The sequence below is a fragment of the Fukomys damarensis genome, unplaced genomic scaffold, assembly GCF_012274545.1.
Source record: "Fukomys damarensis isolate Sample0158 unplaced genomic scaffold, DMR_v1.0_HiC HiC_scaffold_16, whole genome shotgun sequence".
Taxonomy (NCBI): Eukaryota; Metazoa; Chordata; class Mammalia; order Rodentia; family Bathyergidae; genus Fukomys; species Fukomys damarensis.
Window position 1 is genome coordinate 11,921,176 of NW_022900928.1, and position 12,504 is coordinate 11,933,679.

At 42.3% G+C, this 12,504-nt stretch overlaps 1 protein-coding gene across 4 annotated transcripts in view; it reads right to left on the bottom strand.

The window, feature by feature from the left end:
• Positions 1 to 7,260: 7,260 nt before the first annotated feature.
• LOC104856025 (L-lactate dehydrogenase C chain) overlaps positions 7,261 to 12,504 on the bottom strand; it is a 31,307-nt gene continuing 26,063 nt past the window's right edge. For all 4 annotated transcript variants that reach the window (XM_010615131.2, XM_010615130.2, XM_010615128.2 and 1 more), the window contains exons 7-8: positions 12,030 to 12,153; positions 7,261 to 7,876 (exon numbers count right to left, since the gene is read on the bottom strand). In XM_010615131.2, the coding sequence (XP_010613433.1) occupies positions 7,712 to 7,876; positions 12,030 to 12,153 (289 nt within the window). In that variant the 3' untranslated portion in view covers positions 7,261 to 7,711. The remainder of the gene's footprint in view (positions 7,877 to 12,029; positions 12,154 to 12,504) is intronic.

Below are 12,504 nucleotides of genomic sequence, written 5' to 3' on the forward strand. Positions count from 1 at the left end.
GATCACTGTGAGTTCAAGTCCAGCCTGAGCTACATAGTGAGTTCCAGGTCATTCTCAACTACATAGTGAGACCCTGTCTCAAGAAAAAAACCCCCAAAACAAAAACAAACCACAGAGGTTAAGTTCATCATTCAAACCCTAAAAGATATTAGTCAGAGGTGAAGGGAAGGAATATTTGAGTAACTGGAATACGAAAAAATTCTTATGCTGGTAATCTGTGTCTAGCTTGTGAATTACTAGATACAGAGAAGCTGTAATAGATTTCCTCAGTTTTCATCATGACAGAAAGTCCAAGCCAAAAAAGATACAAATTGGGCTGGGGATTCAGCTCAGCAGTTCGGTGGCCTGCATTGCAAGCACAAGGACCCGAGTTCAATCCCCGGTACGAAAAAAAAAATTCTGTAAATAAAACTTTATTTACAAGATCTGGCCCATGGGTTTTAGTTTACTATCTTCTGCTCTAAACTAGCTCAACTTGGCCAAACTACTTCCTCACTCTAATCTAATTATGAGGAAACCAAATCAGAAACGGTTTTAATAATACAGTGGTCTTTTAAGAAAGGGAAACTTTTGTTTTTTTAATAAATGGATTAAAACAAGATTCTTTCCAACTCTAAACTTGTGTAGTGCTATAATCAGATAATATTTTCTGTAGAATACTATATATTTCTAACCTACTACTTCACACATGAGAAAGGAGATGTATGTCTACAAAAGAAGCACTGGCAGATAACAAACTAAACTGTTACCTCTAGTAGATGATGGAAGAAGTTGTTGGATGGAAATTGGAGAGTACAATTTCTCCATATGTATCTTTTTAAAAATATTTACGGTACTGGGCATTAAATCCAGGGTCTTCAGACTGAGTTATAACCACAGCCCTTTTATTAACTTTTTGGGGGTACCAGGGATTGAACTCCGGACCTTGTGCTTGCAAGGCAGGTGGTAACACCACTGAGCTAAATCCCTGGCCCAGCCCTTTTATTTTTTGATACAAAGTTCTCAGTTGTCCAGGCTGGGCTCAAATTTACAGTCCTCTTGCCTCAGCCTCCCACAGTGCTGGGATTATACATGTGAACCACCACACCTTGCTATCTAACTATATACACCTTTTAAAATTACTTTTATTATTTTTAAAAGTGGTAAATGCACTGCCTTTCAGAGTAAGATGTTTTAAATAAATATTCTTGTTTTTCCAGTAGCAGGGATTGAACCCAGTGCCTTGAATGTATACTAGGCAAGTAGTCTACCACTAAGCTATGTCCCCAGCCCTTTTTATTTTACTTTTGAGACAGGGTCTCACTAAGTTACCTAGGGCTGGCCTCAAACTTGCAATTCTTTTGCCTCAGCCCCCAAGTAACTGGAATTATAGGCAGGCACCACCATGCTTGGCTTATGTCTTCATCTTTTATTATATATTAAAATTTTCCCTAATAATAAAACACCTTTGTGCTAGGATAGTACTTTGAAATAATCGAGTATCTAGCTTAAGCACAAGTCCAAACTTAAACTGTTCAGTCTTTTTAAATTATTCTACTTGATGCAATCTAAAACAAAGCCCTTTACATTTTAAACTATAACTGATTAGCCTAGGAGTTTAAACTGTATCACACTAGGAATAGGTTGTTCATTTCTGGGGGGTATTGGTGATCGAACTAGGGACCTTACACTTGCAAGCAGGTAGAGGAACCACTGGGCTAAATCCCCAGCCCTGGAATATGTTCTTTCATGAGATGTGAACTTCCTAAATTATTCACAGAGACTGTAGTAGTATGAGTAGAATTGTATTGATAAAATTATCTTTGAAAGATAATTCTTAAAATGTATGCTAGCTCCAGTACCAATGAGCACATCTAGCAAATACCACTCTTCATTAAAAAGAATTAGAAGAACCAAGACTTGTCATGTAAAGGTACAAGATCTCAGTAATGAATGTAAATGTACTGTCTACCTAGAATGTACCAATAAATTAAATTAAAAAAAAAAAGAATTAGAGTTCCCTGATGCAAAAAAGGCTGATTCTAGGACTGCTGCAAAAAATAATACAAAGTAAAGAACCAGGGCAGGGGATTTGGCTGAGTGGTTCTGCTGCCTGCCTCGCCAGTGCCAAGGACTGCAGTTCGATCCCCAGTACCCCCCCAAAAAAGAGTCAAAGTGAAGAACCAGTAACATCTTGGATTTCCAGAAAGTCAGGAAGTGCTCAAAAAAACCCCAAAACTATATTAATAGAGTGAAAGGGGGCAGGGTCAAAATAAGAGGGCTCTCAAAGGCCAAAGCTAGAACAATTTGAGAAACAAAATGAAGTATTACCCAAAGAATAAAATAAAATCCATGACCCCATAATTATATTGCTAAATAACTGAATTCATCAATAGAAAAAAATCCCCCATGCAGAAAAATCCTTCAGAAGGGTTGACACTGCACCCTCAAGAAAGCATAACCTCTACAGTACAGAGAGGAAGAAAGGAACTCTACAGCAAAGAAACTTTATTCGCTACCTCAGCCAGGTGACTGAGGGCAGCATCAGCACTGGTGAATCTTGTTGACAGTATGGGCCCTGGATACGATAGGATGAAAGTGGCCTTCCTAAACCCCAGAACCCCAGTCTAACCATGCAAAAAACAGGCAAATGCCAGAGAGGTTCATTCTATAAAAACCTGCTTAGTACTTCTCAAAGTGGCCCAAGTCAAAAACAAAAAAACCTCAAATTGTCACAATGCAGACGACATGGTGACTAAATGTAATGTGGAATCCTGGGTATTACCATAGAACAAAGTAAAAAATGGAAATTTGATGTCAGAATTGGTTCTTTAATTGTAATAAATGTACCTACCAAAACTGGATGGGGGATGCAAACTCTCTACTACCTTTTTCAAATTTTTTTTTGTTAATCTAAAACTGTTGTAAAAAATAAATACTATAAAAATGTATTCTAACTCAGTCTTTCTGGGTTCTTTTTATTTATAAAAATAAAGGTAAGTAGAATATCCAGTGCTTTTTCTCTTTTAATATGCATGTGGCTTTTAACAGTTCTTTCAACTGTGTCTTTTACTAGCCATTGTCTAGACTTTAGATGCAAAACAAATAAAAATGGATCACAGTAATGAAAACTTCTATACTATGGTTGAATTCAGTAATTTCAAAGATACCGTTTCTCTACTAGGATCGTACCATAAATTTCCACTGATAAATTACTAAACAATTTCTACTGAGAATTCTTTCATCATCAGCAAGGCAACTTTACGGTATCCCCAGCTCCTTCAATTAAAGAAGTTGCATTTTAGGGCAAGGAAGAGGAGAGACTGAAGTGAGACTTAAGCTGGGACTTTGTGAGGGGCAGTGCGCCACATTTTCTAAGATAAATGCTACAGTTTGCAATAGCATAGATGCACACTCCAAAGAGACTGTCAGTAGCTAAGAAACAGCCCCCTTCCCCATAACAGAAGGCCTTTAAAGCAGAAATGGTAAAAGATTCTTTTAACTGCAAGCTTTTCTATATATACTCTATCTGTATCTGTATACTTAACCTATTTAAGCAACCTGGGATAGTCTGCCTTTCTTTTTTCCTTTGTAAAAGGTTCTTGTTTTTACTTTTCAAGGTTGCTAGGTTGCTATATTAGATAATGCATTATTAAGCATATGGTGCTGAAATCAAGAAATTGATTTCCAGGTACGTACTTTTCTTCACTAGCAGTGAAGAAAATGGCTGATAATGGCATTACAGTTGGTAGAGAAAAGTGAGTCATGAGGAATTTGTATGATTGACAGAAGCAGCAGTTGACAAGAACTGCTATTCTTAGTGCCATACGGGCACTTACAACATGCAGATATGAAACCTAGGCCCAATCTTTTAATGATTCATACCAGAATTGAAGCCTATAAAAGGAAATGATAGGTATTCTATTAATAAAGGCAAAATATAGTTCAAGTTTCTTAGGACTTACTAAAACTTCATGGGTTCACATCTGGATAATATCATTAGAAAGGATTCTGTATCCGCTACAGTCATACTAAAAACAAACACTACAACTAACCTAGGGACAGAAGGGAAATGAAGTACAGACTGAAATGAGATTGAAAGGCGAACCTTTCTTGTACGTGGGTCTCTAGGACACCCACTACCAACTGAGGTGAGCTTTTTTTAAGCTGCCACTATTCCTCCTGTTTCTTTTTATTAGTGAATTTGTTTCTGAATCAAGCAGTTTCTTCACACTGTCTTCACACCAGGGAAAGGGAAATGTCAACATACTTTCAGAGGATGCTTCTAATGTGTATACCACCGTAAAATTTAGGAGGCGCATCTCTGGGCAGAACCATGAGAAAAGGGCACCGGGTTTTTCTTCGTTACCTCACAGAAGCTGGGTGGGGCCTCCTCTCACTCCCTGAACTGAGCACAGCTATGTGCAGTGGCCTTGCCTCCAACTAAGGAAAATGACGTGCGAAGCACATTAACTTAGATCGCACTCGGGACGTTGCGCTTGCGAGGCAGGTGGCGGCACCACCAAGCTCACTCCCCGGCCCAATTAACTTACCTTTACTAAGATGCAGACAGCACAGGTATTAAGCCAGTTTCTGCAGCAGAGATCTTATTGCTATCAATGGCCGCCTCTGGAACGAAATCCTTAAGGCTTCCGCTTCCTGGCCACCGTTTCAGAAACCCAAGAGTGAAGAAAAACTGCGTGCCTTCTCGAGGCGTGGAACTGTATGCAGTGCGCGGGAGCGTGGAGGGAACCCCGGGCCCAGGGTGGAAGGCTGTTTGCAGCCACGGCAGGTCAGGACCGCAAACCAGCCGGGCTGAGTGGGGAAAGGTGGGTGCCGCTAAGGAGGGAGAGAAGGAAACACGAGGCCGCAGTTCGAAGGGCTCAACCCCAGCTTGGCCACCCTGCTCCCCTCCCGTCCCCCAGCTCTGAGCGCCAGGATGGACCTGGTGGTCAAAGGCCCCGCGCCAGGTACCTCGGCCACGCGCCTGAGGGCAAGGCCAGCCACCCCACGTGCTGCCCGGTGGGAACGCAGCCAGCCAGGCCAAGAAAGAAGCAGCAATCCCTAAGCGCCCGCGCTTTAGCTGCTTTTCAGGACTCCCGGAGCCCTGCTCACAACAGCTCGGTAAACAGGTGAGTGTAGACTCACACAGTCAATCACCGACCTTTCGACGCCCGCCACCTGTAACGCCGCGGCTGTGCAGGGTGCACACGCCGGTGCTGGCCCGAGATGGGCGTGGCTTCTCCACACCGGACACTGCGCCTGCGCCTCAGCCTCCACCACCAGCACCTGCGCTCGGTAGCCTTGGGGGTCCTCGTGGTGGGCGGGTTCACCAAAGCTCCTGGGCCTCTAGCGGGGATTCATCCGCCGGAGAGCCCACCCGTCTACGCATATCAGAAAGGGGGCTTTTGGCTTTTTTTTTTTTTTTTTTTTTTTTTTTTTTTTTTTTTTTTTTTTTTTTTTTTTTTTTTTTTTTTTTTTTTTTTTTTTTTTTGCAGTACCAGGCATTGAAGCAGGCAAGGCACAACTGAGCTAAATCCCCAGCCACCGCCTTTTGACTCTCATTTGGGAATTTTTTGCCAACTCTTGTTAGGAGAAAGGGATTCAGGGACTACTTTTTACCAACTGGAGTATGACCCGAGATAGAAAAAGTTGAGAACCCTCTATGCAGAAAGAATTTTGAAATATGAAGTCCTAAAAATTTTATCAGTATGGGCTAATTGCTAATCATTTATTTCTTCAAGTGGATGAGAAGATCCAACTTATTTTGAAAGTAGTTAAATGTAAAATGCAACCCCCGCTTCCTCCGTCCGCCTAAACCAAGGTTCCCTACCTCTTTTCTTCCACCATGTTTTAGCCAATCAGGTGCTAGCTAACTCATCTGTGAATCGCAGTACCTAATACAAGTCGCCAAAACAATTTATAAACTGTAGAACAGTAAAGTTTGTTTTTTCCTTCATTTTCACTCTTTCAAGAGCCTTTTTAGACACTTCCCCTCAACATTCTGCTTTTTCACCGCATGGTAAAATTAAATACAGCAATAAGGAATGCAATTTTGTCAGGTAGGGTTGAACTTCGGAGAGTCAAACTCTTGATCTCAGATATTTTCCACCCCTACCCCAACAATCATCACCCTCTTGGGGACACTACTGTCCCATTGCGAATACATGATGTAGCTCAGCTTTACTTCACAGAATATTCTCTGTAGAAACTATTTTTTTTTTCAGACTTTGTCTCTATAAAGATTTGTTGTTCAACAGGAACATGCTAAAAAGAGAAAACACACAAAATTCCCCTTGTCCCTTATCCTAAACCATATGTTTTGTACTCAAGGGAGGAACTAGGGTAAAAGGAAAAAGAGCAGGCCTGGGGTGTAGCTCAGTGGCAGCGCGCCTGCCTCGCAAGTGCTATGTCCTGAGTTCAATCCCCGGTACCAAAAAAAATAAATAAATAAATAAATAAGATGAGAAGTTAACTCTGTTCAGTAGATGGTTGAACAAACGCTGTCACAATACCAAGAAGACCAAACTAATAAGGTGCACTGCCACTGACCAAATGGGTGGTCACCTCTGTTCGGAAGTGTCAGGCCCCAGGGCTGCTTATCTGCCTTCTAGTTCTCCACTGCTACGGTCCTTGTTTTAATTCGTAAATTACCTTGGTCTTGATTTCTTAGTTTTTGTTCGCTGTATATTTATTACAGCTGCCTTAAATTATTCGTAAAGGAAATATTTAGTATTGTTTGTATATATGCGTAAATATAAATCAAGAAAAGCATGCACTTTATCTTAAACACCAAGAGGAAGTTACCATTTTTTTTAATTGCAGAGTGAACCCAGAGCCTTTGCAATGAGCTGCATCTGCAACCCATTCTTTATTTTTTATTTTAAGTCAGTGGCTTGCTAAGTGACCAAGGCTGGGCTTGAACTTGTGATCCTCCTGCTTCAGCCTCTCAGAGTGCCTCACTGAGATTCTGCCACCATTCCCAATGCAAACTACCAATTAACTGCTAAGCTAACATCAATCAATAATCATTTAGTTGATGTACTCTAAATACTGTGGATACTTGAGGGCAGGAACCATATCCTCTTAACCGTAACGTGATGGCAATCGGTTTCCTCAATGGCCCAGAAATGGTCTCATCTACTCATGTAGTATTTCAGTCTAGACACCAAATCGCTGTTTAAGATTGTATGAATTGGTATAAATTTGCAGAGTTGAATGTATCATCTCATTTATTTTTATATCATAAAGTTACACCTCTACTTCTGATACATATGACCGTAAAATAAATATTTTGTAAAGATTATACACAGACACATGAAGCTAATGAAGCAATATAAAGTGAATGTGCTGGATGCTGTAATGGAAAAAAGCCCAAGATGAAATTTCAAAAGTAGAAAATGTACTTCTTGGTTTTTGTGATAATCTGAAGTTCTATATTATAGTCAGTTGTTAACACATATTCCGCTAAACTTGAAGGCAACTCCAATACATATGACATACTTCCAAAGTATGATTTACACCTGTGTAGACTGGGTACCATTACAATTGAGCCATCAGGGACTCATAAAAAGGAGAAGTCTCTTTACTACTTCCTCTTCTTTTTGAGAGACCAAAGTTATTTGTAAGTCTCCAATTCTTAAAAAAATTTTTAAAGATCAGATAAAAACACTTTTAAAATGTAAAATATACCGTCTTCTATCTTCTATAAAAGAGTGGACCGTTCAAAGATTTAAAATTTCAAATCCTTTTGGACATTCCAAAGTATATCTGCACTCTTCTTGAAAAGGGCTTCCTCCTGAGAGTTTAAATTGACTTTCACGATATCTGAGACACCATTCTTCCCCAAGATACAAGGAACACTGAGAAAGATTTCTTCCTTTACTCCATATAAGCCCTGAAAGGTAAGATGAGATTAGTGATCAGTGTCCTGATACAGCGGCTGTGCAAGAGAACTCCCAGAAAAGGGTATACAGGAGAGAAAAATCAAGAAAAATCACCTGGAAGACAGCAGTTACTGTCAACAAAACCAAGAACCTTCTTAAGTCCTTATGACCACATGGAACTTAGTTCAGTGACACAAAAAACATGCCAGTGGCCAGTCTATCTTGCCCTTTCCTTACTGTCCATCTTCATGGGAAGGGGAAGGGTGCTGTGCAGTCCTTCATGAGGCCATTTTATCTGATGAAGGACTGGGACAAAGGAGCCTGTCTGTATATCAAGGGAACGATAAAGGCCGAAGTAGAAGATGATGCTTCATACCTGTTCGGCCAAGGGCACCACTGAGGTTAGAGAGATGCGACCTCAGGCCTCTGAACAGGAATCCCGCGATGGGCTATGGGTACTCTGGTGCTTTGTTTGTTTTTGTGGTACTAGAGATTGAACCCAGGGCCTTCACAGTGAGCTATATCTCCCCAGGCTTTTTTTTTTTTTTTAATTTTTAGATAGAAGCTTGCTAAATTGCTACACTGCCCAGGACTGGGCTCCAGATTGTAATTCTCTTGCCTTATCCTTCCAAAATGCTGGGATTGTACGTGTGCACCACCACACCTAGCTTCCTGTGGTACTCTTTAACATGCCAAGCAGAGCCTTGCCACAGAATGTACTTCTGCCCTCTGTGTCCCTAACTACCACGTCTAGCTGAGTTCTACTGAGGTCCTCCATGATGGACAGGGCCGTGGGATAGGTGCAGCTCCTGCCCCTGCTCTGTCCCGGGCCTGTGGAACCTCTGTTAAGTGGCCCCAGTGTTTCTTCCACTCCTGCATCCAAAGCCAAAACTGTAGAAGCAGCTATGAGAGGCTATCACGACCTGGGCAGGCTGCATATCTTCCCACATGCCCACTTCTGCTACGTCTGTACTACTCACCCACATCCTGCCCCTGGAAAATGAGGAGACCCTTGCCTCCACCACTCCACACTCTTTTACTCCTCCTCTTGTGGAGCTAAGTTAGTGAGAGGACACAGAAAGAATTTCCTCCAGGTCTGATGATAAACAGCTGCCAAGAACTGGGCCTGGTGGCACACGCCTGTAATCCCAGCACTCAGGAAGCTGAGTCGGGAGGATCACAAGTTTGAGACCAGTCTGGGATACACAGCAAGAACCTGTCTCCACTGCAACCCCCCTCCACAAAAAGCAACAACAGCTGCCAGGAACTAGCACTAAGGGAAGGGACGAGGCCCCTGACGCTGGGCAGGGCCTCCCAGATTCCTGCAGCAGCTCAGAGCCCACCGGCACTGCTCAGCCTGTGGCCCTCTCACCCTCTCTGGGGCCTTCCTCAGGGACACAGGGTGCGCCCCACTTCGCTTCTGCTCCAGCAGATTCTCCCTGCAGAGGAAGTCTAGCTGCCTCCACCCCTGCAGTCCAGTGCCCTCATTTTGATAGCGGCTCCACACTCAGCTATGAGAGTTCCAGCTATCACCACAGAGGCCCCTGCCGGCCGTACTCGCTTTCCCTACTCTGTTCTCTGCCCGGATGTGGAAGGCCACTGTCCTGCCAGGCTGCTGGGCCACGTTCCAATGCGCCAGGTCCCGGCAGTCACACCTGCCTTCCCTTCCCTTTCCCTCCCTTGGTCATTCTTTTGCCACCCCTGTGTTGCTTTTGGAGCCTTAACATGAGCTTCTAAGGGTTAGGTGCCACCAGGGCCAAGGCCCTTCCGCTCCCCTTGTTTCCTTCTATTTCTGTTATCTCTCTTCCCTCTAGAAGGGTAGAAGGGTGTCTTGGCCTAAAATTGGAGAATGCATGACAATCCCACACACCATCTGAGGGCTATTGAGCGGCCTGGATGAAAGAGCCTGAGAGCCCTAGGCCTGGCCCGGCCCTGTGTCCTGAGCATGACCTGCTGTGGGCCATCTGTTTGCCTCCTCTTTGAGCTTCACACCTGGTTGCTATCATGTCCCTGGGATGCACTAAAAGTTGCTCTCGTTTGTTCTTGGACTGGCCACAGAACAGATGACTAAAGAAAATTCCCTATTTATTTGACTAAAAATAACCCAGTTCTTTTTTTTTTTTTTTTTTTTGGACAGGGTCTCACCATGTAGTTGAGACTGACCTGGAACTCACTATGTAGCCCAGGCTGGTCTTGAACTCACAGCAATCCTCCTGCCTCAGCCTCCCAAGTGCTGGGATCACAGGCGTGCGCCACTACACCTGGCTTCCAGTTCATATATTAATGTGAAAAAACTCTGTACCATGATTCGTTCACTGAAAATGTGAAGTAGTAGCCATGAAATAATTAGGAAAAAAGAAAGAATAATTTGCTCTCACTGTGAGAGCATTTCCTATAAAATAGCTTGTCTGTTGATTGTTAAGGTGACTGAATCCTCACATTATTCCACCTCTTCTGAGTACTCACTTGGCACCTCCCTGTCGCAGCAGGGGAAGCAAAGACAGAAGGGCGCCCAGGAGATAATGCTCTTCCTGGTCACATCCCCGGGAACCAGCCTCTGACCCGGCCTGCCTCCTAGCAGCACGCTGAGCTCCTGAATCCATTTGTGGGTGATCCACTGATACGCATAGGATCCCATCCACGATCCAATCATCTTCCAAAAGCACCGCCTCTGAGCTCATGCCTCTTCCCTTCTAGGGCTAATGCCTCCACCCATGCTCCAGTTCCAGCCCCTCTGCTTAGCACTTCTATCTTTCACTTCTCCCTTGGTGCCTGATGTTTTACCATTAGCACCTTGTCTTTAGAAACAGACCTCTTTTGGCCTGATTTTCCTCTCTAATTACTGCTCTCTCTTCTTAACTTCATAGCCACACATCTCAAAACAGCAATTTATACTTATCTTAATTTTCTGTCTACTCCAGTGGTTCTTGACCAGCAGTAATTTTACCTTTCAGGGGGACATTTAGTAATATCTGGAGACTTTTAATTAATTTATTTATTTTGGGGGTTGGGTACCAGAAATCGAACTCCTCAGATCCTTGCACTTGCAAGACAGGCAGCGGAACCACTGAGCTAAATCCCCAGTCCAATTTTATTTTATTTTTTGAGACAAGGTCTTGCTTTGTAGTCCAGGATGACCTTGAACTGGTGACAATCCTCCTGCCTCAGCCTCCTGGACTTTTATTTTGTCTTATTTGGTGCTGGGGATTAAACCATGGATCTCATACGTGCTAAGCATACGAGTAACTACACCCCCAGCCTCTGGAGACATTTGGATTGTTACAACTAGGGAAGAAGGTACACTACAAGTATCAAAATGGAAAATTTCCTACCATGATGGCTTTTGAAACAGAAAATAAAATAAATGGGGAGTGATCAGAGATGTGGCTAACATTTCACAATGCACAGAATAGCCTCCCACAATAAAAAATTATTTGCTGAAATGTCAAAAGTGAGTACCCTTCACTTGATCTTAGCCAAAAGACCAAGAAGCGATCAAAAGTGAGAACCGAGGTAAAATAAACCCGGGTGTTCTCCAATCAGGCTGCCATTCTTATTTATTGAGTAGTTCCTGCTAAGGTTATTAGTGAACTCTGTCACTTTATTCTACTGATTTTTTTTTCCCCCTTTGGTACTAGGGATCAAACTCAGGCCCTTGTGCACCAGAACCACTGAGCTAAATCCCAGGCCCCAAAATTCATAATTTCATTTACCCTAAGCAAAGGATATTCATTGTCTTTCTATCTAACACCTCTTTTTTCGTTGACAAACCACTCTTTTCCTTTTAGCAACTGCCTTTCTCCCTACTGACTAGTATCATGGGAGTGGATTAGAAAGGCCAATGGTCTGGAAATTAATACAGACAAAAAGAGAGGTGGCGTCCTGAGATGGCAGCCCTAAGCGTACAGCTACTGGGAGCCATCTTTGCTGAGCCACCAAGCCAGGCTTATTTTTTTTAATTCTGAGGCAGGGTCTGTCTAAATTGCTCAAGCTGGCCTTGCTTGAGCTGGGGTTGGAGGAGTGTATCATCATAACCAGAAGGGTCTGTATTGTTTGTTCACCATTATATCCTCGACATCTTGTAGAATACCTAACACACAGAAGGGACTCAATATATATTAAAGGGAAGAATGATAAATCTTTTTTGTTTTTACTTAAGCCTACCTTAACCAGAGTAGAAACTGGATGTACTTTCCTAAGATTTTTCAAGATTGATCCAGCCAGATTTGTCACAGACAGTCCAATAGCCCAAGAGGTATAGCCCTTCAGCTTGATGACCTCATAGGCACTGCAGTTGCAGAAAGGAAAGAAACCAGATTTAGGAGAAATCAACTCAGAGAAAGCATAATAGTCTTCAAGCATCCATTTTGAAGAAATCTATATGTCACTGTATTAAAATTTTCTCAGAGATTTCTGAGAAATTATGAATTAATATCTATTATGGTATCTTAAAATAAAAGATTATCATAATTTTTATTCACTGTAAGAAGAATCAATTCATCCTGCTTTAAGCATAAAGAGAGAATACAAGGACATATATGCTAATCAAGATAAATCTACTTTAAAAAAAAAGAGATATATCTGGTTTTTAATATTTTTATACTGTTGCTTAAATATCCAAACATAGAATCTGATTACA